The following is a 24,164-nucleotide window of genomic DNA, read 5'->3' on the forward strand; positions in this document are numbered from 1 at the left end:
CTCTTTTTCTCCTGGGCGTGCCAAATTCTCTGGGTGGGCAAAGCAGAGAAAGGTAGGTAACCTTTCCCCTTATGACGTCATAAAGGGAAGATTCCAGATCGGCCCATCTGAGCTTTCATTTTCTCAAAAGCGGAGCAGGATACCCAGGGCTCGGTTTACACCTATCACCATTTCTAGCCACTGGGGGACCATAGGCAGGCTGGGGGAACTCATATTAATGTTAAAAAACCTCATAAAAATGAAATTTTCATGCCATGGGACCTTTAATTCACTTCTACTTCCTTATTCCTCAAATGACTTTACAGCAAAGGGGACTAGTTTAAGAATGTTTCTATGGTTTTTATAAATCTCCCGTTGAATGAAAATAATTTGATCAGACAAAAATGCCAAACAGTCCAGTGCAATACAGCTTCTTCATTTAGAATTAGCTTTAAGGGTGCATATAAAATGTTTGCACCTGAACATTTTGCATGCCGTGGAAGTTGTTTATGCTAAAAACTAGAGCAGCTATAGTGTAATGTTTCTCCTGATAAATTATGCAAAATGATCACATCACCTTGTACAAGTTCTGTGGAAAGTAGTGTTTTTGCCATTTTCATCATGACTCTATAAAGACAAACAGCAGAGCATGTTAAAGTGGAATCTGAACCATGATAGGCTGAAACAACAACAAAAAAGCTTCCTTGATAAATAATCACTTATTAACAGCTGCTTCAGTTTTTCTCCTTTAATGATCTTCATAGTTCTAGCTTTGGGAGAATTTATTATGTCACACAGAAATTTACAAATATATGTGTATTCCTATGTCTTCATATAATCAAAAAATCTGCTGCTTATTCATCATTGCCCATCAATGCATGTTTTCCCTTTACACAATACATATTTTTACGGTTCAAAAACATGACAGTATGGAAAAGAACGTCTCAAAAAAGCAACCTTGTCAGTTCATTAACTCTCTCTTGTTTTCCCTTTCACTACAAACTAAAACTCTCTGTGTCTTAATCCCCAATGTTAGAAAAATAATATATTAGACTCTGTTAGTACACAGCTCCCACAAGACAAAAAAAATATATAAAGTGCTCTTAAACATCCTCTGTAGCTCATAGTGGAGGGTCGGGAAGAACAAAACAAACAAGTAATGCAAATTAGAGAGCTTCACTTCACTTCATACAACTGTGGAAAGATTACAATAATGTAAACTACAATTGGTAGTTTCTATTCACACCATATCAACATAATGAAAAATGAAATACTGCATGCACACTCCTCCTAAAATGAATCCATAATGTACAAATGCCTGCTGCAGAGAAACCGTCCCATTAGTCAGTTCAAACTTGTCCTGGTTTTTCGGTAAGCTTCAGCAGGAGTGCCTTTCTCCTGGAATGCCTTTTTGGAAAAGAAAAAAAAGAGTGCAACCGAGAGTACAAGTGGTGGTCCAGCATGAAGAGCGTTTGTTTCCACTTTGCTGTTTTTTGCTTTAATGCCTCCAGAAGTCTGAGCCTAGTCGTGGCCTGATGTAGACAGAAAAACAGCAATCCGTAAACCAGAAATTTTGTGAAAACATAAACCACACAATACAAAGAAATTAAATAGAAGTAACTCAAATGTATATGCTTTGTTATTTACCACTGAAACCGTAATAAGCACATGTACTTAAAAAGTAAAAAATACTTGAATATTTGTGCAAAAAAAAAAAAAAAGAAGAATATGCTTCATACACATACTGAAGTAGACACTGACCTGCGAGGTAATTTGCACCAATTAACATCAACATGCTGCCCATGATGTAAAAGCCCAGGGGGACGCTGCTGAAGATACTACTTTCACCTTTTGGTCATCCGCATAAATAAGGGTAACACAGAGAGGAAAGACAGAAGAGAAATTATACAACAACACAAACATAATAAAATACACTATTAAAAAGTCTGAATTCAGTATACATGTATACACGTGTGTATACAGTGAGGAAAATAAGTATTTGAACACCCTGCTATTTTGCAAGTTCTCCCACTTAGAAATCATGGAGGGGTCTGAAATTGTCATCGTAGGTGCATGTCCACTGTGAGAGACATAATCTAAAAAAATAAAATAAAAACCAGAAATCACAATGTATGATTTTTTAACTATTTATTTGTATGATACAGCTGCAAATAAGTATTTGAACACCTGAAAAAATCCATGTTAATATTTGGTACAGTAGCCTTTGTTTGCAATTACAGAGGTCAAACGTTTCCTGTAGTTTTTCACCAGGTTTGCACACACTGCAGGAGGGATTTTGGCCCACTCCTAGATCAGTCAGGTTTCTGGGCTGTCGCTGAGAAACACAGAGTTTGAGCTCCCTCCAAAGATTCTCTATTGGGTTTAGGTCTGGAGACTGGCTAGCGCCACGCCAGAACCAGAATATGCTTCTCACAGAGCCACTCCTTGGTTATCCTGGCTGTGTGCTTCGGGTCATTGTCATGTTTTTTAAGACCCAGCCTCGACCCATCTTCAATGCTCTAACTGAGGGAAGGAGGTTGTTCCCCAAAATCTTCGCAATACATGGCCCCCGGTCATCCTCTCCTTAATACAGTGCAGTCAGCCCCCCGTTCCATGTGCAGAAAAAACACCCCCAAAGCATGATGCTACCACCCCCATGCTTCACAGTAGGGATGGTGTTCTTGGGATGGTACTCATCATTCTTCTTCCTCCAAACACGGTTAGTGGAATTATGACCAAAAAGTTCTATTTTGGTCTCGTCCTGTCCACATGACTTTCTCCCATGACTCCTCTGGATCATCCAAAGGGTCATTGGCAAACTTAAGACGGGCCTTGACATGTGCTGGTTTAAGCAGGGGAACCTTCCGTGCCATGCATGATTTCAAACCATGACGTCTTAGTGTATTACCAACAGTAACCTTGGAAACGGTGGCCCCAGCTCTTTTCAGGTCATTGACCAGCTCCTCCCGTGTAGTCCTGGGCTGATTTCTCACCTTTCTTAGGATCATTGAGACCCCACGAGTTGAGATCTTGCATGGAGCCCCAGTCCGAGGGAGACTGACAGTCATGTTTAGCTTCTTCCATTTTCTAATGATTGCTCCAACAGTGGATCTTTTTTCACCAAGCTGCTTGGCAATTTCCCCGTAGCCCTTTCCAGCCTTGTGGAGGTGTACAATTTTGTCTCTAGTGTCTTTGGACAGCTCTTTGGTCTTGGCCATGTTAGTAGTTGGATTCTTAATGATTGTATGGGGTGGACAGGTGTCTTTATGCAGCTAACGACCTCAAACAGGTGCATCTAATTTAGGATAATAAATGGAGCGGAGGTGGACATTTTAAAGGCAGACTAACAGGTCTTTGAGGGTCAGAATTCTAGCTGATAGACAGGTGTTTAAAGACTTATTTGCAGCTGTATCATACAAATAAATAGTTAAAAAAATTATACATTGTGATTTCTGGATTTATTTTTTTAGATTATGTCTCTCACAGTGGACATGCACCTGATGACAATTTCAGACCCCTCCATGATTTCCAAGTGGGAGAACTTGCAAAATAGCAGGGTGTTCAAATACTTATTTTCCTCACTGTATATGTGTATGCATGTATATATATTTATGATCTGCCAACTTGTGTTATTTTTTTTATTGATCCTATTTCTCTATTTATTTGTTTATTATTTTTTATTTGTTGTATTATTATTTATTTTATCTATTCTTTTATTAATTTATTTACTTGTTTATTTATCCTTTTGCTCTCTTCCTCTATTAACCCATCATTTTTGTTTTTCTTTTGTTTGTTTTTCTTTACTTTTCAACTATATGTCCCCATCTATCGGGGCTAGGTGCCGGTGGGAGGGGAGGTGGGGGGTTGTTATCTATCCTATGATATGTTGAATTTACGTCTGCAATTACCATTTTATGGAACAGTACTGTTTGCCTGTTTGTTTTATAACTATGTAAAATCCAATAAACAGATTGTTCAAAAAAAAGTCTGGATTCAAAGAAACCAACCTACTCTGTCTGTAGTTGACGGATATTGTCAACTATTGGGCTGTTGGAATTTCGCAAGTCGAATATAATTCGAAAAGTAAAAAAAATAAATAAATAAATAAATAAAGATCAATACTATTCGAATCCTAGATTACTATTCGAATGTGATTTTTTTTTTGTAAACAGGTTGGCTAACCTCTTCTCATGTCACGTCTGATGAACATAAGTACAATAAGTGAGAAACACAAGGCTTTGTGAGCTAACGTTACGTACCGAGTAACATTAGTACAGGGGGCGACATACAGGGAAAATCGTAAGAAGGATGGGAAATAGTTTTAACATGACTTTAAAAATCGACATCCACCAAGCCAAAATGCTTATGTTAACAATAGTTAGCTCGTTCCTGTTTCCTAACTGTGTCGCGAGTTATAGGAGCTTAGCTTCATGGAGACAGCTAGTTAAAGTTAATGTTAGCTGCTCTATAGCTGTCAAGAGGTATAGCTTTGACTTCATATATTACCTTCTAACAGCTGTATTCTCAGTAATGTGACAATCTGCAAGAAATAGGTTGCTTTTAAATCACTTAAATAGTAGTAGCAGCACCGTTTGGCTTAGTTATCAATGCCATTAGCATCGTGGCTAACACTATTGTTACTTAGTTTATGACAAATCGTTTCGGCTGTGCTTTCTAACATGATGTCATTGTGCTAACTGCCTAACTTAGCCTTTACAACAGAGCCGCTTCAATACACATGTTAGATAATGTTACATTACAGAGTTCTCTGTTGATTTGTGTTTGTCACTGTGTGCGTGGTGGTAAATAATGTAAACAGAGCAGCGTGCCAGAAATGCAATTCGCCATGACGTAGATCCCCTTCAAGGCCAGGCTGATGTTGGAAGTCCCTCTAGTGGACAGAATGTGTAACATCAACTACATGCTTATAGTGGTATTGACAATACATAAGCCTGAGTAGTGTATTATAGAGGAAAACTGACCGCTCATACACACACACATATACACATTAATGCTTTCAATGCCCATTTTGGCATGCCGCTATTCTGCCGTGCAAAGCGAAAAGACCGTAACTCAATTTTGGTCGAAAATTAGTTATTGTCATTTTTGGAATATTAAAGATCTGCTTAATCATGTGGACAAATATCTTGAGTCAATTTTATTGTTTTGGGGAGAAAATTGTGTGTTGTCTTTGCCGTAACTTCAAAAGCCGTAGAGAAGCCAAGGCAGAATACCGTAACATCAGTTACGGTTCTTTGTCTTAGTTTCATGGCGCTTCAGAATGTTCAAATTTAGTTAAGGTACTCTGTAAATGCGCTGCCCGCGCTACACGCTACACACACACACACACACACACACGCTACACACACACACACACACACACACACAACAGAGGAACCGCGGCCGACAGCGCACATGTACCTGACTGGGAAAAATATCGCTATGCTCGTTACTGTAAGTAGGCTACAATAAAACCTAAACGTAAATGCGTATCAATACCCACTCACCTGTCTACAGGCAGACACATGTAGGAAGCGATATATTTAAATGCCTCTGTCTGGGCAGTCCACTCTCGTCCACCGCGCTGTTTACACAGACACAGCTGTTCTCTACTCTAAATAGCGAATTTTGAAAAACAAGCTAAAACAAAAGCTGTCGGTTTGTAGTCTAACTGTTTATCTTAGTTTGCCACAAATCTTGAAATGTGGACAAATTCTTGTGAAGTTAACTTCTGGTTAAACTAACCATCCTCTCTGCAGAGCATCTATGGATGTATTATAAGATCAAAACAAACCAACGTGGCTACTTATGCACGTGAATGACGGCATCTTTATGTTCACGTCTTCATTCTTGCAATGAGTCTAAATTAGTGTCTCATATCACAAGAACGATAGATATAGTATATGCTTAAAACATCAAAACACTCTCATGCTTAATTCTGTCTGTCTGTCCAAGTGTGTGAATCAATCATGCGACTGCCTATTTGGTAGTATGAGTATGAAATACAGAAAAAAACGTATTGATATATAATTTTCATTTGATGTTGATAAATGTGAAGCCATTTTTATCATAGTGAAATCAATAGGATTAATATTGCTTACATTTTAAGTAAAATGTATCATTGTTATCATAACATTGTGCTATAAAATAGAAGTTAAGGTCTTTTGCCTTGGTATGACCGATTGTCATTTTGTGGGCAATGCTAAGGCAGAATACAGTAACTTCCGAAAAAGGGTCAAAGGTCAAATTTGAGTTAAAAAAAAATTTGTAGATAGATTAATACAGGTATACACTACAAAATGTGAAAATTTCAATATTATACCTATAACTCAATTGTCAGGACATTGACATAACTTTAAAGTCATTTTTCTCAGTTTCACACTCTGGCGAGTTAAGGTCTTTTGCCTTTGTAGGGCAGTATTGTTTTAAGATCAAAATATGTGAACCTATCCTTTAATATTTGGGCCCACATTGACACTGAAACATTATATTTTTTTGTTCCTAGTTCTAAATAAAATAATGTGGTCTACAAAAACAATGAACGCCAAGAAGACAATCAAACTTGACTATCTAGAGGAAGTAAAAGTCATGCGAGCATGTGAGAGTGAATTTGGCTAATATGTGAGTGCAGTACTGCCTACCGTTTCCATTACCAACAGGCTCTGTCGTCTCCCAGTTCATGGATTTCTGAACCGCCTTCTTCCATCGAGCGTACCGAAACTCGCTCTCTGCAAATGTACAGAAACACCTTTACATTTTAAGCACACAACAGCTACTGAAGACATATTTTCCAGGTGCATAGAGACGGCAACAGCAGCTCACTGTACCTTCAGGGTTGATCTGAGGCTCGAACTTCTCGGAGGTGACTTCACTCAGGTCCTCTGGGCTCAGACTCCACACACTCACCCCCTCTGCTGCTCCCGCTGCCATCGCTGCTCCGAGAGCAGTGGTCTCGGGCATGGACGGCTTCACTGGAAATAACGATCAATACAATCTTTACTGGTAATAACAACAAAATGAATAACAAATCATGTAGCGATAATGTTACTTTGTTTAGGAAACTCTACCACTCAATACCCATGTTACCAAATACTAGTAGTAGTCATAACAACATTGATGCATTTTTTAATGGACATATTTAGGGACAACTTTGTAAAGAAATTAAATAATGTGTATTTGTACTGCATATTGGCACATTAACAATTCATTTTAAACCATACATTTCCAAATATTTGTGGCTATTAACAATACTTTTACATCGTTTAACAACTAAAATGCATATTCAGTGTGTTATCATTTATTCCACGATTGTTGCACTAAAATGCTTGTTCTTGGGGGAATTGTTGGGTCTTTGTAAACTATAGAGTGTGGTCTAGACATACTCTATCTGTAAAATGTCGTGGGATAACTCTTGTTATGATTTGATACTATAAATAAAATTTAATTGGGGGCTGTAATGCTTCCAATGTAGCACCATAACAGTTTGATATAACAGTTAGTTTGCTAGAAAAGGACATTCCTTGTGCTGTAAAAACATGTTGTCATATGCAAGGACAAATTATGCCTCCACTTGTAAACATCCACTATGTTTGGGCTGCTAGTGTGTGCAGTTTTGCACTGGACATCAGGGTGACCTGTCAGAGTTTGTTTGCTTGTTATGTACCCACTTGGCGGTCAACATTTTCCCTCTGGAATCACACTGATCCCTTTTGACTCACTGAATACCTAAAAACATAGGATTAGAAATTAATGAACATCTTACCAACAGGGATACAGAGAATGTCTGCCTGCAGCTGCATCAGCAGCCTGTTGGACGTCATTCCTCCGTCCACCTGGAGCTGAGTTAGCGGGATGCCACTGTCCTGATTCATGGCGTCCAGAATCTAAATTCAAAAAATATCCCAATTATTACGCAAATATCTAATCAAATAAATAATACAATAATGTAAATTAGCAGTTTTGTAAATAAAATTTGGAGGGGGGGGGATTTTCACACAACTTTTAAATGAAATTTGAAATGTTTTTCAGCAAAAACTGAGTATTATATGAGATGGTAGTAAAGCGTGATTTATGTTGGTGCGGCGGCTCCACGCAGAGCTTTCGCCGTAGCCTACGTAAGTGGCCTGAAGTTTATACTTGTGCGTTGGTGTGTGTGCGTCGAGCCGGCATGTGTGTGTGTTTGTTGTGTGTGGTAGAGCGAGGGAGAAGTGAGAGAGTGACGGTGATTAGCTTCGGAGCGACTCTAGAGTCATGGTGGGAGAAACAAAGGGTCTCCCATGTTCTTTCTGACCACGGTGGGAAATCTGGAGCAGGAAAAGTTCACCCTCACCTTGATTTCATGTTGCTTATGGAGAAGGAGAACCCGGAAATGAACCGGGGGAAATGCATCGCTACCAAACCCCGACGCGCGTCGCCGCGACATGTGGTTACATTTTTCTAGAGGTGCTCGTCAGGCTACGGCGTAGGGTCTGGTGTAGGTCTGTGTCTCCACGTACCTATGTACGTCGCCACGGCGTAGATTTCACGCAGAAGCATAAATCACGCTTAAGTTGGAGTTTCAAAAGTTAGACTCCCCTGAGTTTGTGCAGCACGTGCCACACTCCAGCGCTCTTATCTGATGACCAATTAAAGGGATACTTCACCGATTTAGCATTCAGCTTTGTATCAGTAGAAACCCGATAGTATTTCTGAATGACCGTGCCTCCCTCCCTCATGTCCCCCTGAGATGAGAGATCTCTGCATTTGGGGCCTGGAAAAAATCTTCCGATGACGTAAAATGACGATTTTTGCGTCATCGGAAGATTTTTGGGCCAGAGGCAAGGACTACAGCCAGTAGTAGGATCTACTTCCGTATGTTTCCAACACGCCCACAGGGGGTTGGACTGCCGAGTCTGGCCGAGGTATTCCGAATGAAAACGACTGTCAGCCATCTTGAATCTTCGCTAAACAGGCTCTCGGTTTTCAGCAGAAAACATTTACAACAATTATCTGCATTCAAACTACCGGACATGTGTACCACCGGGATACATCGGTACAGATCGGAATATGCAGGAAAACGTTATTACAGACGCCAATACCGGCACACGCGAGGCTTCGCCTGCACGGAGACCAGCGGTGTCGCTCAATGCCGCTAGCCGGCTAGGGGACATCCTCATCGGCTAGGTGGAAAGCTAACGCTAGCTGTCCACCTGTCCCATCCATCCTGCTTGCAAGTGTCTGCTCATTAAACAACAAGCTGGACTACATCCTCCTTCAACGAAACTCCCAATGTGATTTCAGTGACTGCTGTGTTTTTGTTGTTGTGGAAACATGCCTGAACAACAGTGTACCGGAACCGGGACTATCCAGCTACCAGGCTGCTCTCGCCGGCCCGTGGAGGTGGGCTGTGTTAAACGGACTGGTGTAGAAATAAAATCCAACTAGCTACTGCTAACTGCTGATGGAGCTTGTGACTGTTAAATGCCGACCATTCGACATTCCACGCTAATTCACGCCTGTGTTTATACTCCGTGTTTAGCTACACCAATGCTAGTATGCGTTAGCTGAACTTTACGGATCCTGCTTGCAAGTGTCCGCTCATTTAGACCACAAACTGGACTACATCCAACTTCAACGAAACTCCCAACGTGAGTTGAGAGACTGCTGTGTTTTTGTTGTTGTGGAAACATGCCTGAATAGTGTACTGGACTGTCCAGCTACCAGGCCTGCTAGCCCTCCGAGCTAGAGATGCTCTGTCGCCAGGTAAAAGAGGTGGGCTGTGTTAACACCGAGTGGCGCAGAAATGTGGTGATTTGTATCCATTTAACTGCTAACTGCTGGTGGAGTTTGTGACTGTTAAATGCCGACCATTCTACATTGCACGCTAATTCACGGCTGTGTTTATGCTCGGTGTTTACAGCCCACCAAGCGCTAATGCTAGTATGTGTTAGCTGAACTTTACGGAGCCTATAAAGTGTGTGTACTAAATGTAGCCTGTTTACGTATGTTGTTTTATATATAATGTCGTTGAGGCCACGATGAAACGTTGTTTCATGTATATGGTTGAAATAAAACACGCTTGAGTTGAGTTGAATGCCTCGGTCTGTCTGTGAAGCAGTAGGCGTGGCTTGGGAGTGGACTCAAAGCAACGAAGCAGGTGCATTCTGGGATTTGGTGTTTTTCATCCATATAAGACCAAAACACATTTTCTGGCTTTTCTCGGCCTAGAAGGCACCAATTTAAAAAAAATTTCACATTTCTACTACATAAGTGACCCAATTTAAAGATATATTCAGCTTTCCAGCGGTGAAATATTCCTTTAAGAGAAGGAGAGAGCGCTTACCTCTCGGGTCTGGAAACACACGGCTTCCAGTGCAGCAAATGCGACGTGACTCTTATTAGTAAACTGAGTTAACCCACAAATGATCCTGTGAATCAGAGGAAGATTGAGTGAGTCAGAGAGTAGTTTGCTTTGTTGTGGTAAACCACACTACAGAGTAGCTCTTTACCCTCTGGCACTGGGCTCCCAGTAAGGTGCATAAAGACCCGAGAATGCAGGAACAAAATAACAGCCGTAGGATGTACCAACTGACGCGGCCAACTTCTCTGCACCAGGACAGAAACAGAAAAAAGGAATTGGAATGAAGGGAAAGTATATTACAAGCCATTACAGACAATAAATCTCTACCTGCGTTTCTCTAAATATGAAGAGTCAAGTAATCAGTAAAGCAACATCAGACCACTTTTAGACAGAGGTGGAAAAAGTACTAAAATATTGTACTCAAGTAACAGTACCAATACTTGATGAAATATTGCTCAAGTACAAGTAAAAATACCTATCTGAAAAATTACTCAAGTAAAAGTAATAAGTATTTCATTTAAAATGTACTTTAAGTAAAAGTACACAAATGTATAAACATCTATACAAATGTATACACACGTAATAACAACATAACACATGTCACACATGACATTTAAGACCCTTAGAAAGGTATAATGTGCAATTTTAGTTCATCCCATAAAACGTTTTCAATCAATTGAAAGTGAAAGTACCATACATTATTAGTTCTGAGGGCCATCCTTTTCTTCACAAACATAAACAGTTATAATGCAAATCAAGGCCAAATCACGTGTTTTGACTCCATAAAAGGGTTAGACCCTAATGTTCACAACCCAGACTAACGGCTAGCTTCTACACACATGTATTCACAGCGCTTCACTTTTTCAACATTTTGTTATGTTATAGCCTTATTCCAAAATGGATTAAAAAAAACATTCCTAAAAATTCTACACATAATACCCCATAAGAGGGCAATAGCCTTTGCGATCAAGCTCAAAATTGAGCTCAGGTGCATTCGGTTTCCACTGATCATCCTTGAGATGTTTCTACAGCTTAATTGGAGTCCAACTGTGGTAAATTCAGTTTATTGGACATGATTTGGAAAGGCCCACACCTGTCTATATAAAGGGCCCACAGTTAACCATGCATGTCAGACCACAAAACAAGCATGAAGTCGATGGAATTGTCTGTAGACCTCCGAGACATGATTGTCTTGATGCACAGATCTGGGGAAGGGTACAGACAAATTTCTGCTGCTTTAAAAGGTCCCAATGAGCACAGTGGCCTCCATCATCCGTAAATGGAAGAAGTTTGGAACCACCAGGACTCTTCCTAGAGCTGGCCGTCCCTCTGAACTGAGTGATCATCGGAGAAGGGCTTTAGTTAGGGAGATGACCAATAACCCGATGGTCACTCTGACAGAGCTCCAGGGTTCCTCTGTGGAGAGAGGAGAACCTTCCAGAAGGACGACCATTGCTGCGGCACTCCACCAATCAGGCCTGTATGGTAGAGTGGCCAGACAGAAGCCACTCCTTAGTAAAAAGGCACATGGCAATCCGCTTGGAGTTTGCCAAAAGGCACCTGAAAGACTCTCAGACCATGAGAAACAAAAATCTCTGGTCTGATGAGACAAAGATTTAACTTTTTGGCGTGAATGCCAAGCGTTATGTTTGGAGGACACCAGGCACCGCTCATCACCTGGCCAATACCATCCCTACAGTGAAGCATGGTGCTGTGGGGATGTTTTTCAGCGGCAGGAACTGGGAGACTAGTCAGGACTGAGGGAAAGATGAATGCAGCAATGTAAAGAGACATCCTGGAAGAAAACCTGCTCCAGAGCGCTCTTGACCTCAGACTGGGGCGACGGTTCATCTTTCAACAGGACAACAACCCTAAGCACACAGCCAAGATATCGAAGGAGTGGCTTCAGGACAACTCTGTAAATGTCCTAGAGTGACCCAGCCAGAGCCCAGACTTGAATCCCATTCAACATCTCTGGAGGGATCTGAAAATGGCTGTGCACCGACGCTCCTCATCCAACCTGATGGAGCTCGAGACATTCTGTAAAGAGGAATGGGCGAAACTGGCCAAAGATAGGTGTGCCAAGCTTGTGGCTTCATATTCCAAAAGACTTGAGGCTGTAATTGCTGCCAAAGGTACCACAACAAAAGTATTGATTAAAGGCTGTGAATACTTATGTACATATTATATTTTCGTTCTTTATTTCTAATAAAAATTTTTTTCATGTTGTCATTATTGGGTATTGTGTGTAGAATTTTGACGAAAAAAAGTAATTTAATCCATTTTGGAATAAGGCTGTAACATAATGAAATGTGGAAAAAGTGAAGCACTGTGAATACTTTCCGTATGCACTGTAAGTAGCCGTATGAGCTAATTAGATGTATGTGAATTAATTTTAGCCAGTCTCCTACATTCATTGTCCTACGGAAGGGGTGGGCAATTTTCCCAAGGGGCCACATGAGAACCAAGGGACTATTGTGGAAGGCTGGACAAATATTAATTTTATGTCAGCTGGCACGTTCTCAAACATCTCTTTTTTTCTCTGGGCATATTAGCGCAGCAGAGTCCACCAAACACTCTTTAATAAACTCCCCTTCAGAAAATGGCTTACTGTTTTTGGCGATTTTTTGGGATATCACAAAGCTGGTCTTGACGCTTGGTAAAAAAAAGCCTTGTTGCGTTTGCAGCGTAACTACCAAAGCTTCAGATGTCCGTGCATCAGTCAAGTTGTTGTATTTCTCTGCGTGTTTAGTGTAGTGGCGAATTATAAATTATGATCCTTTAACAAAGCAATCTGTTCTCCACAAACTAAGCACATGGCTTTACCTTTGACTTCAGTAAATGAATACTTAGAAGTCCATGTTTGGTTAAAAAACTCTGCACTCTGTATCGACCTTTCTTTCCCATGAGCTGACATTTTTGAGGGATAACAGCTCATTCACGTGTCCCGCTCAGTTCGCGGCTCGCGGACACAGGGGTCCGACCGGACCATGGATGTATTAAGAGAACGGGTCTGACACATCGCAGTTCTTCTTCTACTTCTTTTTAAATTGTGACTTGCAACACAGAAGAAGAAGCTGCATATGTTTGCACAAAAGAAAAAAAGAAAAATGCCCCGGCCTGGTGTAGTGGTTCCGGGCGCAATTTGGTTTTTTTCTTCCTTTCTGTTTTCGTTAGTTTTCTTTTTTACTCAGTAACGGATAGGATTTGTAATGTAGCAAAATACAATACTTCACTCAAAACGTAATTAAGTACATTTTAAAATACAGATTTTAAAAACTACTTGAAAAATACAAAATACACAACAAAACTACTCAATACAGTAATGTGAGTAATGTGATCCCACCAATTTTGGGGGTATAACCGTATAGTTTTAGCGTCTTTAATTGCTTGCTTCTACTGTCCCTTTATAGATAATTAGACATGGATGAAATGACACCAAAGTCCTGAACCAGCAGCAGCACATACCGAGCTCTTCAGATGATCCGATAATCCCGAGATTGTCTTGCAGCCAACGAACCACAGCTCCTGCAATGGCCACAGAGCCCTGGCAACAAAAACAAATCTGAGATTGAAAGTACTGAATGATTACACTGCCACTTTGTCTACTTTTAGCTCTGTGCTTTTTTATTGCCCTCTTATGAACTTATTTATCTTATGTATGTTGTCATTTCTATGTATATTGCTTTTTTCTTTAATGAATGAGTTTTCTTTTATTACCAATTCAATTTTATTTATAGTATCAAATCATAACAAGAGTTATCTCGAGACGCTTTACAGATAGAGTAGGTCTAGACCACACTATAATTTACAAAAGACCCAACAATTTCAGTAATTCCCCCAAGAGCAAGCATTTAGTGGTGAGGAAAAACTCCCTTTTAGGGAGAAACCTCGGGTGGTGAGGAAAACTTCATTTTAGGGAGAAACCTGGGACAGACCCAGGCTCTTGGTAGGTGGTGTCTGGCTGTGCCGGTTGGGGGTGCGATGAACAGTGGCAATTATAGTCACAATAAAGATAATGGAAATATGACTAGAAATAGTTGTAGTAGTTCATGGTGTAGCAGGGCAATGCAGGGTGTTACAGGGCATAGCAGGGGTATAAAGCACTTTGAGTTGCATTTAATTGTATGAAAAGTGCTGTACAAATAAAGTTATTATGAGAAGTATACAGTATATTATGAAAGGAATGACAGGTGTGGGAATATTAGTGTATTTAAGATGCTGTACTGTACCTCTAGTGCGTAACAGGCAGGTTTGTCCCGACCAAGTTTGTACGCCACAGTGGTCAGAAGACCATGGTCTGACATTACAGGCTGCAAAACAGCAGAAACATGAAAAATGCCTCTGTATGCAATGTGTGCAGGGATTTCACCATTAACATACAAATCTTAATGATTGTACCTTAGCTCCAGTGTTTCGCAGGAGAAAGCAGCCAGTTCCATACCTGAAACACATACTAAAAGTATTAGAGTTTCTGACAAAGACAAACAACCCATACATTTGAAAAGACGTACATAGAAAGGCCACAACACGTAAACCTAAAACACACAAAGTCGCTTACGTGTTTTTAGCCTGCCCGTCCTGAAAACACATCTGTCCAACAAGAGCTGCTGACTGATCCCCAAGACACTGTTATTAAATAACCCAAAAATCAAATCAGGTGGGACCATTGCAAATGCCTCAAAAGACTGTGCAAGTACACTGAGACAATGTTGGAAAGTAAAAATAGAGATACTTACCCCTGAAATGGGGATACCTGAAAGAGCTCCAGATTTCTGCCAAAGGAAAGTAATAACTTGTTTAATAAGTGAACTGTGTATTTTAACGTTGAATGTTTTGTTTCTTCTTTTTATATGAATGACTGTTCTAATATCTGATCCTTTTGTAAAGGACATTTGTGAATTAAGTGACATGAAATTACATGTATTTTTCAGAAATAATTGACCAATTAAAAACATTTGTAATTCTACATTCATATTCATAGCTAAAATATCAAAGCAATCAACAGAAATTCCAAATATAAATCAATCATCCATTTATTCATCGCTATGAGCTACTTTCCCTGACAACAACACTGATAACAGAAGTTAATTACTCATTATTTGACTACATTAAGCCAAATAACAAAAATAAACTGACTCTAATTCTACCCTTTTTTCCATTAAGTGTACTGTAACAATAAGGGGACATCAAGAGCAAGTGTGAACCTGTATAAAATAAAATGTCTTCACTCCTCCACATGAGGGTGTTGTTTTGGTGAGATGTTTAAAGACAGAGAGGTTAAATAGAACTGTGCAACTGAAGAGTGAAGAGATTTAGGGACATTGTGAAGGAAAATGGCCTGTCAGTAGAGCAGTAAACAACCAGCCGAGTGGCATGCCACAACAGAAGCAATGAGGAATGGGGAGCATCCAGTACATTTCCAAAAGAGCGTTCGCTTGTGCATGTGTGCATGTGTGCATGTGTGCATGTGTGCGTGTGTGCGCGCGCTTTTTGCTGGGTCCAAAACCACTGAACGTTGGCTGGTACATTTTGTACACTACAAAACACTACACCTACATCAAACACTCATCTGGACCGTTTCTGGCCACACGAGTTGACAAAGTCCAATATTCACTTTCATTTTAACTCTGTTTCGGTTTGCACTCACCCTTGAAGGAAATATCTGGCTCTTTAGCAGCTAAATGCTCCACTAGGTTTACATTCCAGTCACTAACTTTATTAGTTTGATATGTGGAGCCACTGTATTATAGTTATTGGTTATAGGACAGCTTTTCATTTGACTATTTAGTTATTGTTAGTTTAGTTTGTTGCAGCAGCTTAAGTTGTGTCTGAAGGCACAGGGTGAAAACGCTGTAATAACAACTTTAGCTGGTTTGGGTCAATTATGACATTTTAAACTTCTCCTTCTACCCAAATCTAATGTGTATACTGGGCAAATTTGCTCAAATGTTCTTATTTTGTCAGTGGCAAAGATATACAAAAGCAAATGTATGCTGTTAGTTAAGAGTTAGTCACACCAGTGTGGCAGAAAATGACAGCTGGTTGGACCCATTTAATACTTCTTTCCTCCAGTCAGCAATTAGGCAAACTAAATTAACAGCTCAGCTGCTGAAACATTAGCCTTCAATATGAATCTTGGAAATGCACTGTGTGATGGCGTATTCACCTTGCCCACGGAGAAGCAGGATGGGTTACTTTGCATGGAGGAGGAAAAATAGTGATGGCGAGTATTACTTACCAGGCTAGAACATATTTTCTACCAGTGAGAAAAAGAGAGACAATGGCAAACAAAAAATGCCTAAAATGCACTTAGAACAGTCAGAAAACACACTAACCAAAAAACAACCCCTCTATTATCTTATTAGAGGCCTGTTACAGAAATTGTTAAAAAGTTAATATATATACACTCATTAAAGTGAAATTGTAAGTAGGCTAGACTTTATATTTATGCATGCTTACCATGAGACCATAGATTTCTGAAGAACTCCTCACTCTGGGCAGGATCTCCATGGGAATACCAAAATATCTGACGGGAATTAAAGGAATGAATCATTAAGCCAATTCTGCTTTCCACACAATGTATTTCTTTTGTTACTAATTTGTATTATTCATTGCAATAAAAAGATATTCTGAATATATTATGTGGCTTTAACTAATTCACATTAATGTAAACATGACACAAAAAGCCCAACAGAGGCATTTTGCACGGTTACGATTTACAAATAATACAATTATCAATGTTTCTTCCCACTTTTCTGTGATATATATAAAAGAAAAAGAAAAAAAATTTATAAATGACTATGGCATGAATTTCAACAGGATATTTTTCAAACAACAGGCAGCACGATGGGATTAAACGCCAATGAAAGACAGCTGTCGTACTTGCATAGTTCTGGGTCCCATTCCAAGGTGTGAATGTTAAACAGCATGGTTCTGCTAGCGTTGGTCACATCTGTGCAGTGGACTCCGCCTGACTTGCCTCCTGTCAAACACTTTTGGACAGCCGTAAAAAATTTAAAAAAAAAACAAGTCAGTTTTTCACAAATGTAGTCAGCTATCCCTACGTAACAACATTTCAATGACATACAACTGCTACTCACCCAAATGAGCCAGGAGTCCACGGTGCCGAACATGGCGCGGTGAGACACGACGGCTTCATGGACCTCGTCCACGTTGTCCATCAGCCAGCGAAGTTTCACGGCGCTAAAGTAAGTGCTGATCGGGAGCCCCGTTTTATGCTGCAGGACGGCAATGACATAATTAACAGTACTACCAGCAGGGTTTTTCCTACATGGAGGACTTTTAACCTCCATGACAGACCCAGGCTCTTGGTAGGCGGTGTCTGACGGTGCCGGTTTGGGGGTATGATGAACAGTGGTAATGATAGTCACAATAAAGATAATGGAAATATGACTAGAAACAGTAGCTGTAGTAGTTCATGGCATAGCAGGGCACTGCAGAGCATAGCAGGGTGTTTTAGCCAGCCCCAAAGGACCATGGGGTTAAATGATAATAATTGAGAAAAAAATTAAAATCTGTTGAACAAGCAGAACATAAAATGTGAATGGGAGCGCTAATCTCAGTTTTACAGTCCAGAGTCTGGCTGTGTCGAACTCTCCCGGGAATTTTAACAGTAGTATTTAAATATCAATATTATTTTTTAAAGCAGTTTTGCTGATTGGGGTTTCATTTACTCAAGCATAATGGTCATTTTTGTTTATCAAGTTATCAGAAATAACAGGAAAATGCATACATTTCTGTCAAATTAGGTAACAGACTTGGGGCCCTATTTTAACAATCTAAGGGCACGGCGTGAAGCGCATGGCGCAGGTGCGTTGAGGGCGTGTCCAAATCCACTTTTTTGGCTAGTTTGACGGCGGAAAAAAAGGGTCCGTGCACCAGACGCATGGTTCAAAAGGGTTGTACTTAGTGTCTTCATTAATTCATAGGTGTGTCTTGGGCATAACATGCAATAAACCAATCAGAGATCATCTCCCATTCCAAGGCGCGTTTGGACCTTGGCGCATTGCCTTTATGATGGCGGATTTGCAACGTAATATTTTTATTTGTAATCTTTTTATTTGTATGCTGCTGCACTTCCCTGTGTGTGTAACAAACAATGTGCGTGCGCTGTGCACGAGCCTAGGCACATTTTACTAATTCACTGTTAAAATAACAATGAAATGCTGTGCTATTGACTTTAGACCAGGTTTTTGTTGGTCAATGGCGCGATCACTTCCCGCTGCCTCAAGATAGCAACACACCTCCCTGTAAGACCATGCATGGCTGCAAAGATGGGCGCAGGTGCATTTGCTATTTAAAAAGGTGTGGGCGCTGGACGGGAAATTTCAACTGCGTCGGTCTTAAACTAGCAAAGGCACTTGTGTCGGACTTTGCGCTGCACCAGCTGCAAGTGTGATGGCCTAAGCCACACAGGTTAAACAGCCAGCAATGGTAATATAGTACACAATTTCACCCCATGCTTTTTAGTAAACATTAATTCATTGTGCAGTCAGCTACACTCCCAACAATTTCAACATTAAAAACAAACACATTACACTGTTTGGTTAATTAATAATCCACATTTATTTCCTTTAGCTTTATATGGTTTAAATGGAATACACTCTTTTCTACATTGAAAGGTTTTGTTATATTCATCATTATTTTTTGTCTTTGTTACCATGCTGGTGGTGAGGTCCTTCCCAGTGCAGAAAAGGCGTGGCCAAGGGTGAAGGACTGTTATATACTATGGCCTGCCAATTGGGCCGTACCATCAGATACCATGCTGGAGGGGGGGGGTTTAGGTTTAGGTTGGTTTTATTTGTATTAGTTTAAAATATGTCCATTTTGGTTTTCCCTTGTGTGGGTTATTTGGTTTGGCCCAGTTAGTATATATGTTCCGTTTTGTCTCATTCTGGAGGGCAGTTTTGTTGAGTTCACATTTATTGTTTGTTGTAGTTATTTTTGGTTTAAGTTATATTGAGTTGACCTATTTTAGAGGTTTATTGTTAGAGGTTTAAGTTCTTGGTCTTATATTGTTTTGTGCATTTTTTGGGTAAATAAAAACCCTTTTTTTTTTTTTCATCCAACTACTGTTTTCCTAATTTTCTTACTGCTTGGTCCCTGACAGCAAGATAGACTGTTCGCAAACCGATCATGCTTGCTGTTGTGCGTAGTAACCCCCGAAAGGCCCATTTTGAGTCCGGAAAAACCCTGTACCAGCAATAAAAATCAGTCAGGTTTGCAGTAGGGGTGCAAGATATATTGACTCGTTATCGCAATATATCGAAAGGGTCGCAATAAGTATGCAATATTTAGTCCCGTCCGTTGGCTGAGTGGCTTAGTTGTGTTCGATTTAGAGCCCGCTTGAAACGCTATAATGATCATGTTTCATTGGCCAGTTACCAGTGTTAGTTCACATCAACAAGAAAAGTTGTGTCCTGTTCTCTTTATTTATTTATTTTATACTCTCCAACCAGTAAAACATGTCCTGTTCTGTAGACATGGTCCTTATTTATTTATTCATGTTGTACCAGTCCAATATGACTGTCAGTTAAAATAAACCTTGTGTTCTAAAGAAAACTTGTTTAATTTGTTATGAATCTATTTTAATGCGTTTTCCCGTAACTTTTGCAATTTTACATAGGTTTAAAAATATCAAAATCAATATCAATATCGCAATATTCATAATCGATATTGCAATATCACATTTTGTCAATATCGTGCAACCCTAGTTTGCAGGTCACCATACAAGAGAGAACAGAACGAGACTCACCTTCAAGTGGTTCTTATTCCTTCCTGGAGTTTTGTTAATTAGACGTTCAACTGTTGACTGAGTCCGCAGGTCCAGCCAAACTGAAGAAAAAACACTGCAGTTATTTCATAGCAACCAGAAATCTGTCCAATCCAACATCTGCTTTTGGATTGTGTTTACATTTAGACTGCTTACACTAGTGCAGAATGTCAGATATGTGCCAGGGTAAAGGCAAATGATGTATACATAATAAAAGGAAACAACTTTACCGATTGCATTGTAGAGGGGCTCCCCTGTCTCTTTGTCCCAAACAAGCGTAGTCTCTCTTTGGTTGGTCACTCCAATAGCTAGACAGATTCAAACGAAAGAATTTCCAAAGATTTTTGATCGTGAACACTTCTTTGAAATAAAAGAACACTGCCTCAGCAGGTGGTAGCATAAACCCCATGTGTGAATACCTTTAATGTTTGAGATGTCTATGTTGAGCTGGGTGAGTTTTTCACACGTCCGCTCCATGCACTCGAACACCGACTGCAGAATTTCTTTGGGGTCTTCTTCCACCCATCTGAAAATTAGAAAGAAAAATCACAACACATAAGATCTACTAAATTGCAGCACGCATCTTTCAGGAATGGTATCGGATCTTTTCACTTACCCTTCTTTAGGGAAGCTCTGTTTGATTTCTACCTGATGATGGCTGAGGAGCTCTGCTGTTTTTGCATTAAACACCTTCAAAGAGAGAAGATAGCACAAGAGAAAGAATGTACACAACACATCACCTTATTCTCCATTCATCGAGGGAAAGCTGACTGAGCATGCAGTCACTCAACCCTGCTAAAAACCTCCTTTTTGGGGATTCATCGTGGATTTCTGATGCCCCTTTCTTATTTAGATGTCCCTAGCAGTTAAGGGACCCAAACTGGCATCCATTGTTTCCTAAACATGCTTTCTGGACTCCAGGCTACAGGTCTTTGAAGAACTAACGGAACAGTAGTGAGTATACTCTGAGGTTTCGTAGGCAATTGTAATAATGCATAACCAATAATCACATTTTCATGGTACAACAGCCAAAAAAAATCTCTGCACATGTCAAGTGGCATTTACCAAACTCAAATAAGAAGTCACAGTAAGTTAAAACTCAAATTCAAATATTTACTTCTCTAAAACGTCACCCTATGTTTTATCTAAAGTTTAGAGATCTGTTGCCATTAGAGGTGTGAATCTTCACTGATCTCCCGATTCGATTACGATTATCATGTCAGCGATTCAATTCGATATCTCGATGCATCACGATGCGTCAAATAAATATTTATATTAAAGCCATGTAGGACATTTAATTCATAGCTTTTCAAGCTTCAAAAACAAAACATTCTGCAGTGCTCTAATACTAAATAAATTGGATACATAAAACTACAGCACTGAGCACATGGCACTTCCTGAATGTGCAAAACATAACAGAATATGTAAACAGAAATGTTGTTAGGCCTACATTAAATTGTAAACAGAAATAATCGATTATGAGCCTGCCCATTATCGATGCAGCATCGTCCATGTCCACGATTCGATGCATCGATTATTTGATTAATTTCAACACCTCTAGCTGCCATGTGTCTTGTTTTAGGTTTCTGACAGTTTGAGGTGACTCATATCAATAAAAGAACTCTTGGCTCTAACATTTAAATCAAAACATCTGTTCCTTTTAGTTAGAGTGACACTTGTGTTTTGCTATGCGTGTCATGCAGTAAACAAAATCAATACACTATCCACATTTCAATGGCAGAATACAGAAATGTTAGTGGCTTTGATTTGTTAATATTGCAATATACAGTACAGGCCAAAAGTTTGGACACACCTTCTCATTCAATGTGTTTCTTTATTTTCATGACTATTTACATTGTAGATTCTCACTGAAGGCATCAAAACTATGAATGAACACATATGGAATTATGTACTTAACAAAAGGGTGAAATAACCGAAAACATGTCTTATATTTTAGATTCCTCAAAGTAGCCACCCTTTGCTTTTTTTGATAACTCTGCAAACCCTTGGTGTTCTCTCAGTGAGCTTCATGAGGTAGTCACCTGAAATGGTTTTCACTTCACAGGTGTGCTTTGTCAGGGTTAATTAGTGGAATTTTTCCCCTTATTAATAAAAAAGCAAAGGGTGGCTACTTTGAAGAATCTAAAATATAACACATGTTTTCAGTTATTTCACACTTTTTTGTTAAGTACATAATTCCATATGTGTTCATTCATAGTTTTGATGCCTTCAGTGAGAATATACAACGTAAATAGTCATGAAAATAAAAAGGTTAACGCATTGAATGCGAAGGTGTGTCCAAACTTTTGGCCTGTACTGTATATCTATATCATTTTACATTTTATTTGGAGGGCGCCTTTCACGAAACCAAAGGTTAATATGGAATATTAATGTATGTAATGTGTAAATGATATTCTGTTACTGTGAATGTAAAAAAAAAGCTACAACCAGAGGGTGACTCCCACACCTTTCCATGCTCCTATGAGCTTCTCTGGTGCACTGAAAGGCAGCATCATTTGGAGCTATTAGCTAATTAAACAGCTTTTTAACCAACAACAAGGCTAATTTATCAGAATCAGAATGAGATTGATAGATAGGTTTAAGTTTAAGTTTTCACTCGCACGTAAGTTGCCTTGGTATGCACATACAATAAACATATGAAAAGAGAACAAACAATAAAGCAAAGTACCGCAACGGTCAAAACATAAATAATAATTATTAGCGTTAAACGAGACCACACACTGACTACAAACCGTCACTGTGGTTGCAAGACTACACTCTCCATTATAAAAAAACAGAAGCCGGCGAAAAATGCACCCAAGGACACCGCATGATTTGACAAGCTTATGAGCCGGACATTAAATATATAACACAGCTAGAATATTTAATACCCTGTCCCGCTCCGGTTTGTCTTACCAAAAATCGAGTGGAGCTCGTTCCCTGGTCGATGGCAGCAACCAGCGGCCCCAACATTATCCGGTGTGAGGACGCGGCCATGGTGTCGTTCATGTGCAGCAGCCCAAGAGCTTTTGGCAGGGACGGGAAACCGATTATCAACACCGGCAAAGCGGTTGCACAGGGGGCTCAAGCTAATAAGTCGCGGACTAGCGACGTATGGGTCGTCCTGGCGCTCAGTGATGACGCAACCAGTATACGTCTCACAACCTTTTGTCACCTTATGTCAATGCTCACAACCAACATTGCTGCATGTCCCCGCAATATGTCTAATCATTTATTCCCGATATGTCCCTGTTGACTATGAAAATGTATTTTTTGCTTTTTTTCCTCACTCTGCTACTAAAGCAACTCAATACTACATCACTCCACTACTACATACTAAATCGATGTGATCTTATTAGCCTACTCGCAAAATCTCATATTCATCATAAACCATTTTCATTTTTGGAAATGAAATCAAACTTTAACTACATCATTCCTTTATTCTAAAATCTAGAAAGGTATTGAAACCCTGAATCTATGTGTTTTTGAACTAAATCATGATTTTTAGCAACGTTCTTATCCGCTGGCATTTTCTGTTGTGTATGGTGTTTATGTGTACCATGTTATTTGTCAAAAAATGAAGAAAAAAAAAGATAAAAGTGCAAAAGTCTCTAATCAGGGCCACCGTATTAATCTTCTCACAAGCATTTCCAGTAACATGCCAATAATTAAGCTCTGTAGGCTACCTATCATTGGGGAGAATTTTCCATCTTCGTTTTTTCTTGTATTCGTCACATTCAGACTAGAGATGTTCTAAAGCCTACAACGCTGGTATCCGTATCGGGAAGTACTGGCGTTTATGCACCTGTAGTCCGATACCACATCATAAAGCCCTAAAGAAAATCTACGTTAAAGTAGTTTATTTATGTTCTTTTTCCGTTATAACTGACTGTCAAACTGGATAATAAAAGAAAGTTCTGTGGCATTCATTGTTTGTGTTTGTTCATGTTTCACAAAGAGTTTAACCAGAGCCAGACCGACAACAAAGATAGAAATAATATCACATCCATACAGGGATAGTATACAGTTGTTAAAACAATAAAATATATG

At 39.6% G+C, this 24,164-nt stretch overlaps 1 protein-coding gene across 2 annotated transcripts; it reads right to left on the reverse strand.

Moving 5' to 3' along the window:
• Window positions 1–533: 533 nt before the first annotated feature.
• Window positions 534–23,234, reverse strand: gk (glycerol kinase). 2 transcript variants are annotated; one of them, XM_039793136.1, is made up of 21 exons: window positions 23,031–23,234; window positions 20,731–20,804; window positions 20,534–20,640; window positions 20,345–20,422; window positions 20,097–20,176; window positions 17,422–17,559; window positions 17,204–17,313; window positions 16,781–16,847; window positions 16,560–16,577; window positions 15,058–15,093; window positions 14,880–14,947; window positions 14,720–14,762; window positions 14,551–14,631; window positions 13,787–13,865; window positions 10,467–10,563; window positions 10,301–10,385; window positions 7,742–7,862; window positions 6,807–6,950; window positions 6,621–6,707; window positions 1,741–1,827; window positions 534–1,511 (listed from the first exon to the last, which is right to left on the reverse strand). In XM_039793136.1, exons 1-21 carry the CDS (start codon window positions 23,121–23,123, stop codon window positions 1,501–1,503), a joined length of 1,704 nt encoding a protein of 567 aa, XP_039649070.1. In that variant the 5' UTR covers window positions 23,124–23,234; the 3' UTR covers window positions 534–1,500. The 2 variants fall into 2 exon arrangements, with proteins under 2 accessions (XP_039649070.1, XP_039649071.1); XM_039793137.1 differs by lacking the exon at window positions 16,560–16,577 and having other exon boundaries at window positions 23,031–23,233.
• Window positions 23,235–24,164: the final 930 nt, after the last annotated feature.

The sequence above is a fragment of the Perca fluviatilis genome, chromosome 24 (assembly GCF_010015445.1).
Source record: "Perca fluviatilis chromosome 24, GENO_Pfluv_1.0, whole genome shotgun sequence".
NCBI classification, from domain to species: Eukaryota; Metazoa; Chordata; class Actinopteri; order Perciformes; family Percidae; genus Perca; species Perca fluviatilis.